Source organism: Ylistrum balloti, unplaced genomic scaffold, assembly GCF_031769215.1.
Source record: "Ylistrum balloti isolate Yb309-2 unplaced genomic scaffold, AGI_CSIRO_Ybal_v1 Utg369764, whole genome shotgun sequence".
In the NCBI taxonomy this organism is placed as follows: Eukaryota; Metazoa; Mollusca; class Bivalvia; order Pectinida; family Pectinidae; genus Ylistrum; species Ylistrum balloti.
The window spans coordinates 949,762-965,692 of record NW_026781961.1 but is presented as its reverse complement, the minus strand read 5'-3'; the positions used below and the strand labels follow the sequence as shown (position 1 = coordinate 965,692).

At 36.6% G+C, this 15,931-nt stretch overlaps 1 protein-coding gene across 1 annotated transcript in view; it reads right to left on the bottom strand.

Annotated features, from left to right (window-relative positions):
• The window catches only part of LOC132543787 (SH3 and multiple ankyrin repeat domains protein 1-like), a 69,190-nt gene that overhangs the window by 47,533 nt on the left and 5,726 nt on the right, over positions 1–15,931 (bottom strand). Inside the window, exons 5-13 of the mRNA XM_060207311.1 lie at positions 15,516–15,624; positions 14,983–15,140; positions 13,542–13,709; positions 13,154–13,270; positions 12,582–12,726; positions 9,926–10,183; positions 9,531–9,593; positions 4,262–4,366; positions 3,417–3,501 (exon numbers count right to left, since the gene is read on the bottom strand). Coding sequence (XP_060063294.1) covers positions 3,417–3,501; positions 4,262–4,366; positions 9,531–9,593; positions 9,926–10,183; positions 12,582–12,726; positions 13,154–13,270; positions 13,542–13,709; positions 14,983–15,140; positions 15,516–15,624 — 1,208 coding nt within the window. The remainder of the gene's footprint in view (positions 1–3,416; positions 3,502–4,261; positions 4,367–9,530; positions 9,594–9,925; positions 10,184–12,581; positions 12,727–13,153; positions 13,271–13,541; positions 13,710–14,982; positions 15,141–15,515; positions 15,625–15,931) is intronic.

Here is a 15,931-nt window from a genome sequence, read left to right as displayed (position 1 = left end):
GTAAAGACAGCAGAATTATAACCCTGTCACCTCTACAACACACTGGTAAAGACAGCAGAATTATAACCCTGTCACCTCTACAACACACTGGTAAAGACAGTATAATTACACGGTTAAAGACAACAGAATTATAACCCTGTCACCTCTACAATACACTGGTAAAGACAGCAGAATTATATCCCTGTCACCTCTACAACACACTGGTAAAGACAGCAGAATTATAACCCTGTCACCTCTACAACACACTGGTAAAGGCAGCAGAATTATAACCCTGTCACCTCTACAACACACTGGTAAAGACAGCAGAATTATAACCCTGTTATTCACATATGTTTTAATCAATTAAGTGATCAAAGACTAGTTACATAAAGTGATAATTTAACATGTGTTTATTTATCTAGGTCGGAGATAATCCTCAGTCTTCTTATTATAATCAGATTATACTCCACCAAGCCTTGATTCAATAAACCATAATTATGTTACCACGACAGACACACACGACTAACGGGCAGATAGCTAAGTCCTTCATATCAAATCAATACTAATCTGACCTGTATCAGCTTATTAACGAGGTTACCTGTGTCCATGTCACCAGGTGAGCTGATCACCTGTGTCACTTGCCACCAATATAAACAATTAAGCAACTGGACATAGGGAAGCAGTTGACACTTTCTCCAAAGTCAGACTAACAATAATATTGGTATTAACAAACTTTTCATATTTTAGACAAAACTCACCAACATCAAATCCATGACTTCATATCCTAACAACAATTGCAAAACTTAATATCCCAACCACAAACCAGAAATTTAATATCCCAACCACAAACCTGAAATTTAATATCCCAACCACAAACCTGAAACTTAATATCCCAACCACAAACCTGAAATTTAATATCCCAACCACAAACCTGAAATTTAATATCCTAACCACAAACCAGAAATTTAATATCCCAACCACAAACCTGAATTTTAATTTAATATCCCAACCACAAACCAGAAATTTAATATCCCAACCACAAACCTGAAATTTAATATCCCAACCACAAACCTGAAATTTAATATCCCAACCACAAACCAGAAATTTAATATCCCAACCACAAACCTGAAACTTAATATCCCAACCACTGACCAGAAATTTAATATCCCAACAACAAACCAGAAATTTAATATCCCAACCACAAACCAGAAACTCAATATCCCAACAACAAACCAGAAACTTAATATCCCAACCACAAACCTGAAACTTAATATCCCAACCACAAACCTGAAACTTAATATCCCAACCACAAACCTGAAACTTAATATCCCAACCACAAACCTGAAATTTAATATCCCAACAACAAACCTGAAACTTAATATCCCAACCACAAACCTGAAACTTAATATCCCAACCACTGACCAGAAATTTAATATCCCAACAACAAACCAGAAACTTAATATCCCAAAAACAAACCAGAAACTCAATATCCCAACAACAAACCAGAAACTTAATATCCCAAAAACAAACCTGAAACTTAATATCCCAACCACAAACCTGAAACTTAATATCCCAACAACAAACCTGAAACTTTACATCCCAACCACAAACCAGAAATTTAATATCCCAACCACAAACCAGAAATTTAATATCCCAACCACAAACCTGAAACTTTACATCCCAACCACAAACCAGAAATTTAATATCCCAACCACAAACCAGAAATTTAATATCCCAACCACAAACCTGAAACTTTACATCCCAACCACAAACCAGAAATTTAATATCCCAACCACAAACCAGAAATTTAATATCCCAACCACAAACCTGAAATTTAATATCCCAACCACAAACCTGAAATTTAATATCCCAACCACAAACCTGAAATTTAATATCCCAACAATGAACCCAAGGCTTCATATCTTAATGACAAATCCATAAACTCATATTTTCCAATGACTAATATTTAACTTCATATCGCAATGATGAGTCCAAGACTTTATATTCCAACAACAAATCCATGGCTTCTTATCTCAATGACAAACCCAAGACGTTATATTCCAACAACATGACTTTGTATGCCAACGACAAAGTTGTTGATATATTATAATTTGATATTGCATAAGGAGCACCATATGATTATATATTGTCACTACACAAGTGAGACCACCTGTATCTCGTTTTATAAGATTGTGCCTGTATTAAAGTCATGTTATAAGATGACATTCTACCAGTTGTTTGTTAACATTTCCTGAAATTGAATTATCCCACATGTATCCCCAGGCCTACTCATCAATATGTTGTACATTTTCAATCAGGTGTATTACTTCTTTGCCTATACATACCATCAATTTGCCCTTAAGGTAAAACATCAATCTGACCTAGATAGCAAGTTGTCTGGCATAAGTCCAAACACTATCCATATTTAAACTTTTTACTGGAGATCACATCTACAGAACAAATATTTTGGCTCCGAGATTATACTTCATCTCCAGGGCATAAAAAGCTGCTTGTATAAGCTTTGGTCACAGACTAAAGCCCATTACCCTCCATGTTTTTAATTGTTATATAGTACTTTCAGGAACTAAATGATGGTTTCTGTGAATGACTGCACACTGAAGATATAACAATACTGTCAGTCTACTTATAAAACAGTGCCAAGGTCACAACTCACATGACAATAATATATGTATAGGTCCTGTATATCAAAGTCTGTCTCAATTCTTTTAATGCTAAACCTTAAATGTTTGAGAACATTCAGACCATTTTAATAACAAGAGGTAGCTTCAGTACTGAAGTAGAATACATGTTAAAAAGCTGACTGTGACATCAGTGAAATAACAGGAAAGTATACATCAATGATATCTGTAAAATCACCCAGTATCCTGATCAAGATTATACATTATCTCAAACACTAAGGTGAAATCAAAACAGGAAATTGAAGCTTGACTGATAAACAACAAAAGAAATCATTTTACTGAATAAAATTATTCAATTCACATATTTTCTATATTAAGGACATCTGACAAGAGATATTATTAAATAAGTTGCCGATAAAAAATGACATTCATACTAAAAAATTTCATTCACACAGTAAAAATGTCATGGCAACAACCTTGTCTGTAACCTCCAGTCTTAGATTTTAATGGTCGACTCCTCAGCTAAGACAAAGATTTCTGAGAATTCTAGATTTAAACACCTTGTTCATTATGTCAGATATGTCCACAGTGAATTTGTTCTCTGTGACTACAACACAATAGAACTGTCAGAGTTATCTCCCCTTACAGCAACAGCCTAGATCTAGATTTATCTCCACTGCACCACACTGGAATCAATCTGTTCAATACCTTATCAGGATACAAGACAATTTTGTCCACAGTTTCATTAATTACACAGTTTTCACCAATCCACCATTAGTATTAAACAGTATAACTTACCTGTAAGGCTGGACCAGTGTGGCTAAGGTATTCCTATTGAGGGCGTTGTCTCTGGAAACTTTCATGATATCTCCCAAGGACCCAGCTGTCAAATACATAGAAAGGTCAAATATTGCTTTACAGAAAAACTAAACTAAACAAACTGAAAGAAACTAAAGGCTGCACTGAAAATCAAACATTCGGGGATAAGATAAAAGTGTCTATAGGGTGATTTCTGTTAGATTAAAAAAACAAGATTGCCGACTCTCATTTCAGTATGAACAGTAACAAAGTGAACTGAATTCATATTTACAATATCATTTTATAGAAAATTAGGTAACATTAGGTGTAAATTGTCCTAGATAAGTATAAATATTTACAAATATTTCACAACCCCAACATATGTTAGTATATATAATCAATAAAATGGAATATCTCTCACTGATGTTAACTTTTATAACATTGAAATTGATCACAAGCAGACAGTGCTATATACACCTATATCACTATACAAACAGTATACATATTCCATTGTGTACATATATTTCAAGTAAAAATTATAAACATCTCATGAACTCCCCAGCTTTCATGCAAATTAATTTGATCGTTTTCTATAAATAGTAATGGTGACCTTCACCTTCAAACCCTTAAACAAGAACTCATCCATGATTACCTCCCACTTGTCCTATCAATTCTGATCAAAACCCCTGACAATGGTTTGAAATGGATCCTGATGTGTGTACTAATTTATATCCCCCAAATCCTTCCATCCCAAACAACACCAGCATGATTACTTATCAAACAACATGCATGTCTTTATTTATGTGTCATTGATATTTTTTTCAGAACTGATAGAAATAAATTACCTCTGCGTCGTAGTCGCACTTCCTGTATGTTGTCGCTAGGAAACCAACCCTCTTGACCGTTCATGTTGCGACCTTCCCAATAGCCCTGGTCACTCACACCGGTCACTGGAAACAGAAACTTTCTGAGATCAGAAGTAGGCCACCTTACACAAATCACAGTAACATATAGGGTGGCTAGGGCTGTATGTTCCCTCATTACAATTCAACACTGTTTATATCTATACCAAATATCTGCTGAGGTTTATTGTAGACATGTGTTTATAAACTGTTAGGACAAAGTTCTGTGTTACATAATCTATATTATAAATCTTACTGACAGGGACTGACAACACTGTTCTACTACATAAATTATCACTCTCCTCTCACCACTTCAAATCAAATGTTTCTCATTAATCAGAATCAGTGATATTGTAAGAACATGTATGTAATACTGTTAAATCAATTATAAAATAAACCACAGTTTACCTTGTATGGGTGGTAGTACTATAAAAGTGAGTTGTGATCAGTCACCAATATCACCACATAACATTACATATCACACTTACTAACTACAACAGTTTTTACCATTAAATAAAACTTCTAGTTTTGAACATTGAAACAAATACAGAACTACAGAAAAAGTATTTGTCGATAACATACATATCATATGGTATTGTTTAACTATAGTTATCTTAAAGATTAAATTGCATTCTGAAGGTTATTTACACCTTAAGTCAAATTAATGAAAATAGTCTTGTACCATCTGTACCAAACAGATAATACACAAGTAAAATTAGTGCATTATTAGATAAATCTGGTTGTACCATAAAGGTTTAATTTAGGACGTTCCTTTGTATTTTACTTGCACATAACATACAGAATATATTTGTTACAGATATCATTGATTCTTTCAATGCTTCTGCTAGGATTCAAGTTCTGGGATTCTGGTTTACTAGTCTGACACTCCAGCGATTGAGCTAAAGAGAAGCTCTCCCTAACTGAACAGTAGGTTACAGCTAGTATTTATCAGTGTTTACATATATATATATATATAAATCTGAATAATAAAATTGAAGAAACTTCTAAGTGTCTTTCTAGTAAAGCATAAAAGCTTTCGTATCATAACTTGAGATGCTTTACAATGTGTTACCATGTAGGTAACCATGTAGACATACTGAGGCAGCAAACCAATGTATAAATGTGTGAAGATTTGATAGAAAGTGTTAATGCTTTACTAATCAGAAGTCTTTCCCATTCTATTATATTTTTATGTATGAATCAGACACTGTAAATTATAATTTTCTCAGAATACAAGGTATATATATAAATATTGTGTGAAACTTCAATAAAATAGCTGATTGATCAATTTAGTACAAATATATAACATACAGTACAGATAATTGCAAAATAGACATGAAAGCTTGAGTATGATTATAGCCAGCATACAGGTTATGCTCTGCAAACAAATTTTTATCATTCCATAGCATATGTTAAATCAAACCTGACGCACAAAAGTGTCTTAGTACTGAATGATAGTCATCTCAAAACATCAACACCAAAAAGAAAATTACTTTTTGTAATTGAGTGTTAGAAGACTGATAGTGTTAAATTTAGTAAATTAGGTATACAGTCGTTAAGGTAAATTGGGTATACAGTCATTAAGGTAAATTAGGTATACAGTCATTAAGGTAAATTAGGTATACAGTCGTTAAGGTAAATTAGGTATACAGTCGTTAAGGTAAATTGGGTATACAGTCATTAAGGTAAATTAGGTATACAGTCGTTAAGGTAAATTAGGTATACAGGTAAATTAGGTATACAGTCGTTAAGGTAAATTAGGTATACAGTTGTAAAGGTAAATTAGGTAGACAGTCGTTAAGGTAAATTAGGTATACAGTCGTTAAGGTAAATTAGGTATACAGTTGTAAAGGTAAATTAGGTATACAGTTGTAAAGTTAAATTAGATATACAGTCATTAAGGTAAATTAGATATACCACCTTGGCTTTTTTTAGTAACAATACAAAGCTAACCAGTAAGCAGCAGGAGATTTTAAATTATGCATAAGTTGGTTATCTGTTATAAAAGGTCACGCTGGTTCTCCGTTACATAAAGGTCATGTTGGTTATCTGTTATATAAAGGTCACGCTGGTTCTCCGTTACATAAAGGTCATGTTGGTTATCTGTTATATAAAGGTCATGCTGGTTCTCCGTTACATAAAGGTCATGTTGGTTATCTGTTATATAAAGGCCACACTGGTTATCTGCTATATAAAGGTCACGCTGGTTATCCATTATATAAAGGTCATGCTGGTTCTCCGTAATATAAAGGTCATGTTGGTTCTCCGTTATATAAAGGTCACGCTGGTTATCTGTTATCTAAAGGTCACGCTGGTTCTCCATTATATAAAGGTCATGCTGGTTATCTGTTATATAAAGGTCATGTTGGTTATCTGTTATATAAAGGTCACGCTGGTTCTCCATTATATAAAGGTCATGCTGGTTATCTGTTATATAAAGGTCATGTTGGTTATCTGTTATATAAAGGTCATGTTGGTTATCTGTTATATAAAGGTCACGCTGGTTATCCGTTATATAAAGGTCATGCTGGTTATCTGTTATATAAAGGTCACGCTGGTTATCCGTTATATAAAGGTCACGCTGGTTATCCGTTATATAAAGGTCACGCTGGTTATCCGTTATATAAAGGTCACGCTGGTTATCTGTTATATAAAGGTCATGTTGGTTATCTGTTATATAAAGGTCACGCTGGTTCTCCGTTATATAAAGGTCACGCTGGTTCTCCGTTATATAAAGGTCACGCTGGTTATCCGTTATATAAAGGTCACGCTGGTTCTCCGTTATATAAAGGTCATGTTGGTTATCTGTTATATAAAGGTCACGCTGGTTCTCCGTTATATAAAGGTCACGCTGGTTATCCGTTATATAAAGGTCACGCTGGTTATCTGTTATATAAAGGTCATGTTGGTTATCTGTTATATAAAGGTCACGCTGGTTCTCCGTTATATAAAGGTCACGCTGGTTCTCCGTTATATGAAGATCACATTGTGTTATATAAAGGTCACATTGGTTATCTGTTATATAAAGATCACATTGTCATTAACACATAATTATGATGTCATTATTCTTTACTGATTGAAGCACATTTAGCACATTGCTTTATCACTAACAACTGATAATTGATGAAATTATATATAGAATAAACAAGACATTTCTGAAAATTCATCTCATTTGTAAGGGGTGATAAAATCAAGATAAAGTACGGTTACAGAGCTAGATTTATACAGACAGATGTTTGAAACTATAAATCTGCTATATATGTCCCTAATGTGTGTAATTTGAATACACTGAAAATATATATTATGTGTGTTGAAGCGTACTGTATATCTCATTACAGGTATCTAAGCAGTGCAATTTTATATAAAATCATTCATATTATCTAGTGATGTGTTCCAGTAAACTAAAATAATGTGAAAAAAGCCATCAATTGTAAAAAGGAAGTGTTCATGATGTGACAGAATGGAGTTGCCTCCACTGAATTATATATCTGGCTATAATTTAAAGCCTGCCAAAGTGAATGGACAGCAAACACAAAGATACTGAACAAAGATGAATGATAGACAAGAGACTAAAGAAACAATTTAATTATCAAACAATGAAACCTCTACCCTGTAAAATGACAGCCTGGACAGTGTCAATGAGAGGAACACAACATCACCCTGAAAACAAGCCTGGCTGATAGAAAGCTGGTTATATATATAGCAGATACCAATCATATCATTCCTGTAGTAAGGAAGCAGACTGATTAAGAGGGCTGTTTATACAGGTAAACATTTCCTTAGTGTTAGGGTTGTGTCGTGTTAATTCCTCATCATAAACCTGCATGCCAGCCTGGACCAGTTATTTCCATGCTTGTAAAAATTCTCAACAAAAAATCCAAATAACTGACCAAACTGAAGAAAATAGAAACATGCTGAAAAAAACCACAATGCAAAATATAAAAGTAGACCTTCAATGATTTCTCCCTTGATGAGAGTCAGCTCTACAGGGTTGACTGCCTCGTACGACTTGACACACACATGGAGACTGTTGGGATTGGTGAGGTTAATCATGGGTCCCTGTGGCTGGGACTCCTTGTACATAGGGAGGGCTGACAAACTGAACACATTCCTGCCTCTACTACTGTTCTGTACTGTCACTGCGCTGTGTGGTACACTCAATGACCGACTGGATTGTTGTGAGGTAGTTGTTGGAATACTTCTTTCCTCTTGGGTACTGTGTTCAGTGTCACCGTTTATCCTAACTGTGATGCCACTTGATATTGTGGTATTGCTGCCACTTGATATAGTGGCCCCAATACTGCCACTGGAAGAAGAGGGACTAGGGTGATTGCACATGGTGGCACTGTGGTTACTGAAAAGTGACAGTCTTCTAGGCCGTCTGTTTATATGTGTGTCCTCCACATTTCTCTCCAAGCTGTGGTCAGCATGCTGTATACTTTGGCCATACATCATCTCCTCTTGTAGTGATGGGCACCTGCTTAGGCCACGTGGCGACGTGTAGTGGCTGTACATGCTATGGCGATGTGACCGACCCTCCTGGGGTACACTAAGGCGGTGGCATTTGTCGCAAATGGCTGAAAGATCACTGTGGTTGTGGAGGTCTGCTGATAATGAAGGGTTGGCCGTCTTTGGACTAGTCACATACTGAACCATACTGTGACTGCGCTGAGGCACTTTGGAGCTGGGGGAGAATTGGGTGTGTTGAGGGTGAGGGCACTGTAGTAGTGACCAATATGACTGAGGGCGAAAGTCACTTGAGCCATGTTCAGGAATACCTGTGTTGAGGAAGCAGCACATGTCTCATCCTTACTTATCATAACATACAATACAAGCCTGTGATGACATATTTGTTGCAGAAATCTTAACATAATTTACAGCTTTTTTTGATACAGAAAATGATGTCTAGCAGCAATTATGGCAAAGCTAGAAATGCAAAGTGCTACATTTGTGGGATGTTTTTGGATTTTCACATTGATGAATTTGCAATTTGAGACTGAAGGTTTTTAGTAATTAATTACATTACTGCAACTGTTAGCTCAAGTGTTAGCTCTATTTGATTCCCAGATAGCACTATGAAAATCACAAAAATATCACCGATTCCATTATACAGCTATATCTCTAAAGCAGCCAGAATCTCTGCCTGGGAAGCACTGGTAACTTTTTCACTTTACAGCAAAGCTGAGTAAGAGTATATGCCTGTGACCTTTACCTTTAACCTCTTGACATGTAGCCATGGTAACAACATCCTTGGAAGCTGCTGCTTTTTGTTTGCCTGAATTGCATACCAATACAACTCTTCTATAGCTCATACCTTATATCCAATCAGTGTTCCATAGTATCAGTTGATCACACCAAAAGTGTGACATTCTAACATATTTTCCAAACATGGCCTCAGCAGTTGTTGCGCTATCTTATACCTTGATTTCTATACAGTGTAATAGTCAGATTTTTAATAGTCATATTTTTATCTTTTCCATTCGTTATTTATGTTATAAACAAGTTTTCATGTTCCAAACAATAATCTCCTGATACAATTTATCAATTTTCAAAATGACTGAAAGAAGATAGAACTACAAGGAGAAAGAAATATTGTCAGTTACTCACCCATCCCAGAGCTGGCACTAGACACCGACATGGAACGAGGCGAGTCTGTCTCATAACCACCAGAGGGCGTGTCTGGGTGATTGTTGTTGAGGTACGCCAAGTTATGCATAGACGCGAAAGTAGATATATATTTATCATCCATCATAGAAATAGCATTGATTCTCGGATCACTACGACTACGAGACATCCCATAAATAGACTGTAATGCTGGATTGTCACGGCGCCGATTACTATAGCGAGGCATCTCACGGATAGGCACTGAAATCAACAATAGAAATCAAAGTTGTGACTAATTAAGGAAGCAGTGGAAGTTATACGACAAATCACAACTGTACATTTACAGCTCATTATTGTTACACATTCTAGTACTGAATTTTGTTTGTTTGTGGAGTTAAACTACAGAGACAGGAATCCTTATAACAATGTTACCCGTGCAGTGTCAATTGTACTGTTACATCTGTAATATGTTACCCGAGCAGTGTCAATTGTACAGTTACATCTGTAATATGTTACCCGAGCAGTTTTCATTGTAAAGTTACATCTGTAATATGTTACCCGAGCAGTTTTAATTGTACAGTTACATCTGTAATGTGTTACCCGAGCAGTTTTCATTGTACAGTTACATCTGTAATATGTTACCCGAGCAGCTTTCATTGTACAGTTACATCTGTAATATGTTACCCGAGCAGTTTTCATTGTACAGTTACATCTGTAATGTGTTACCCGAGCAGTTTTCATTGTACAGTTACATCTGTAATGTGTTACCCGAGCAGTTTTCATTGTACAGTTACATCTGTAATGTGTTACCCGAGCAGTTTTCATTGTACAGTTACATCTGTAATGTGTTACCCGAGCAGTTTTCATTGTACAGTTACATCTGTAATATGTTACCCGAGCAGTTTTCATTGTACAGTTACATCTGTAATATGTTACCCGATCAGTGTCAATTGTACAGTTACATCTGTAATGTGTTACCCGAGCAGTTTTCATTGTACAGTTACATCTGTAATGTGTTACCCGAGCAGTTTTCATTGTACAGTTACATCTGTAATATGTTACCCGAGCAGTTTTCATTGTACAGTTACATCTGTAATATGTTACCCATCAGTGTCAATTGTACAGTTACATCTGTAATTTGTTACCCGAGCAGTTTTCATTGTACAGTTACATCTGTAATATGTTACCTGAGCAGTTTTAATTGTACAGTTACATCTGTAATGTGTTACCCGAGCAGTTTTAATTGTACAGTTACATCTGTAATATGTTACCCGAGCAGTTTTCATTGTACAGTTACATCTGTAATATGTTACCCGTGCAGTGTCAATTGTACAGTTACATCTGTAATATGTTACCCGAGCAGTTTTCATTGTACAGTTACATCTGTAATATGTTACCCGAGCAGTTTTCATTGTACAGTTACATCTGTAATATGTTACCCGAGCAGTTTTCATTGTACAGTTACATCTGTTATATGTTACCCGATCAGTGTCAATTGTACAGTTACATCTGTAATTTGTTACCCGAGCAGTTTTCATTGTACAGTTACATCTGTAATATGTTACCTGAGCAGTTTTAATTGTACAGTTACATCTGTAATGTGTTACCCGAGCAGTTTTAATTGTACAGTTACATCTGTAATATGTTACCCGAGCAGTGTCAATTGTACAGTTACATCTGTAATATGTTACCCGTGCAGTGTCAATTGTACAGTTACATCTGTAATATGTTACCCGAGCAGTTTTCATTGTACAGTTACATCTGTAATATGTTACCTGAGCAGTTTTAATTGTACAGTTACATCTGTAATATGTTACCCGAGCAGTGTTAACTGTACAGTTACATCTGTAATATGTTACCCGAGCAGTTTTAATTGTACAGTTACATCTGTAATATGTTACCCGAGCAGTGTCAATTGTACAGTTACATCTGTAATATGTTACCCGAGCAGTTTTCATTGTACAGTTACATCTGTAATATGTTACCTGAGCAGTTTTAATTGTACAGTTACATCTGTAATATGTTACCCGAGCAGTTTTAATTGTACAGTTACATCTGTAATATGTTACCCGAGCAGTGTTAACTGTACAGTTACATCTGTAATATGTTACCCGAGCAGTTTTAATTGTACTGTTACATCAGTAATATGTTACCCGATCAGTGTCAATTGTACAGTTACATCTGTAATATGTTACCCGAGCAGTTTTCATTGTACAGTTACATCTGTAATGTGTTACCCGAGCAGTTTTCATTGTACAGTTACATCTGTAATATGTTACCCGAGCAGTTTTAATTGTACAGTTACATCTGTAATATGTTACCCGAGCAGTGTTATCTGTACAGTTACATCTGTAATGTGTTACCCGAGCAGTTTTCATTGTACAGTTACATCTGTAATGTGTTACCCGAGCAGTTTTCATTGTACAGTTACATCTGTAATATGTTACCCGAGCAGTTTTAATTGTACAGTTACATCTGTAATATGTTACCCGAGCAGTGTTAACTGTACAGTTACATCTGTAATGTGTTACCTGAGCAGTTTTAATTGTACTGTTACATCAGTACTGAAACATTACAAGTATACCCTTTAACTTGTATCTTTATATCAACATCATTGTATTTATCATACACTGCTTAACTGGTTACCATGGTGACTGACCTACATCCTCGTTACGGTGTTGCTCCAGCATCAGTATCAGGTCATGACTCTGAGCGATAATGGCTGCCTGATACGGCGTCTGATGGTTCAAGTTGACGATCTCCTTGTTAGCACCCCGAAACAGTAGCACACGCGCACATGACTCCTGGAGAAAAGCCAAACACTCGTCAAAATTTATGTAACATCCCTTCTTTGGGATATATTCTTAATCTTCAGTAAGAATGAAGATCTTAGTTTGACAGCAATATGCTTCAAAGTTGGATGAGAAGACAAGAAAGACATGGTGATTCCAGTATACCTCAACACAAACCTACTCTCAGGGTGAGAGGTTGGTATGTTCAATACACTGATTCTTACTTCAAAACCTGTACAGGACAGTAAGCGCATTGGTACAAGAAAAGTCTCTAGCATGCTGTTCAGAGAGGTAGCCATCAACTACAGGAAAAGCCAAAGCATTATAACCCTGGCTGTTGTCAGGGCGATAAACCCAGTAAATACGGGTACTGGACAACCTGATCCTTATTGTAAATCATTGAGGGAACCTTCAGATTTATCTGACAACTAAATCTTACCTGGTTGTTTATAGCACACACATGTAGGGCTGTGTTACCATTGGCATTCTGGATGTCCATATCTGCTCCATAAGACAGTAGGTACTCCAGGTGTTGGACGAGACCATTATGACAGGCCTGTTATATCACAAAAGACGTTTCAATACGAATCATATATAGATAACACATAGAGATGAATTACAGATCTATTTCATATATATAACCTTGATATTAAAACATTATTCAATACTTGATTTGAAATTATTCATCAGAAGTGAGTAGAAATGTCACAGTTCCCAAAATTTATCTAACAAGATTGCATATAAACAATATTTGCTGATTACAGGTGTGCTATCCATTAGGCCTGATGAACAGGTAAACAGCCATACATAGATAATAAAACACTTACCTGGTGTATCTCCATCCAGCCCTGTTCGTCTGTAGCCCCAATAATGGCCTTCTCCATCAGCAGCATCTCCACACAAATAGGATTACAGGAATGGGCTGCACAATAGTACAAGGGAGTCAGTCCTCGGGCGTCCTTCAGGTTAGGGGACGCCCCCAGGTCTAACAGAGTCTGAAACCAAAACAACATAATTAAGTACAAGCCAGTTTTCAGTGCTTGGAACACTGTTATTTTAGGAAGAATGATGTCTAGACAACTTTAAGAATTGATAAGAACCTTGTATCTCTAAAAAGTTAATTAATGAATTAACTTGTTCAATACACCTTCCTGAATGTTAATATATTACAACTTACATGACAATATTTGTGAGAATTCATTATAAATATCCAATGTTATAGACTTGCCACCATGTCAGTCCACTGTGAATCACTCAGCCTCACTTTGAACAGAAGCTTTAGGTCATGGCTGACAGCCAATGACCTGCCGGACCAACCCTTTTGTCATCTCTCCATGGGATAGGTGATGCAGTATTTACAAGAGAGCTGCAGGTGCTATTTATCATCTGTCAAGCTTGGCCAGTGTTAATATAGGGAGGACATAGACTGTACCTCTAGTGGTACATTATGCTCTCCAGTAAACAAGCCACAAGCTGACATCACACTGGCCAGTGTTAATGTAGGGAGGACATAGACTGTACCTCTAGTGGTACTCTCCAGTAAACAAGCCACAAGCTGACATCACACTGGCCAGTGTTAATGTAGGGAGGACATAGACTGTACCTCTAGTGGTACTCTCCAGTAAACAAGCCACAAGCTGACATCACACTGGCCAGTGTTAATGTAGGGAGGACATAGACTGTACCTCTAGTGGTACTCTCCAGTAAACAAGCCACAAGCTGACATCACACTGGCCAGTGTTAATGTAGGGAGGACATAGACTGTACCTCTAGTGGTACTCTCCAGTAAACAAGCCACAAGCTGACATCACACTGGCCAGTGTTAATGTAGGGAGGACATAGACTGTACCTCTAGTGGTACTCTCCAGTAAACAAGCCACAAGCTGACATCACACTGGCCAGTGTTAATGTAGGGAGGACATAGACTGTACCTCTAGTGGTACTCTCCAGTAAACAAGCCACAAGCTGACATCACACTGGCCAGTGTTAATGTAGGGAAGACATAGACTGTACCTCTAGTGGTACTCTCCAGTAAACAAGCCACAAGCTGACATCACACTGGCCAGTGTTAATGTAGGGAGGACATAGACTGTACCTCTAGTGGTACTCTCCAGTAAACAAGCCACAAGCTGACATCACACTGGCCAGTGTTAATGTAGGGAGGACATAGACTGTACCTCTAGTGGTACTCGCCAGTAAACAAGCCACAAGCTGACATCCCACTCTGATGTTATACCCTTTTAACTAACTGCAACACCCTAAACCTACCTTGACAGCCTCTGTGTTACCAGCCAGGACTGCCCGGTGTAGTGGGGTAAGGCCTTTCTTGGTGCGATAGTCGAGATGAGCCCCTCCACCTACTAGGCTGATAATAAGCTCCCTGCACTTCTGTTTGGTTAACATCATGGCCTGGCTCAAGGGTGTCTCTGTCAACAGCAAAAATAGATACTGCTTACTCTCTACTCCCTCACGTACAAGGTTATGCAAAACACAGCCAGGTTATTTGACAGACTAATGATGATTATCAACTACAGATATCTTCAGTAAATCTACCTTAAGCTTGTCACAGAAATATTTAACTCAACCCTTCATCAAATATAATTTTTAAAAAGGGTTTAATTGACTTACCTGTTGAAAGGAGATTTACTATGTTTAAACGTTTCCTGATTGGTAGAAATGTTTTTCATTAGTCATTTGAAACCATGCTGGCTATTTAATTATTTAATCCTGTTTTACCATTTATAGGTTAGATAAGAAAACTATACATATCTTGGACATCTCATTTCCCCTAATAAACTTACCACCTGTGCTGGAGTCATGGAAGTTGGGGTCAAGCCCCTTATTGGTCAGTTTGGTCACTTTCTCAACATTACAGTTTTTCACATGGTCAATGAAGTGCTTAAAGTTACTCTACAAAGCAAAAACAAATGATATTTTACAATCAATAAAACTATGTTAAACATTTCACAGCAGATCAATACAAAATGTCACAAACACAAAAAAAAACACAAAAAAAAACTCTTTGATGCCCTAATATAACTCTTTAAAGGACAGCCACTTAATAATGATTGGGGATGTCCCAATATAACTCTTTAAAGGACAACCACTTAATAATGATTGGGGATGTCCCAATACAACTCTTTAAAGGACAACCACTTAATAATGACTGGAGATGTCCCAATACAACTCTTTAAAGGACAACCACTTAATAATATAA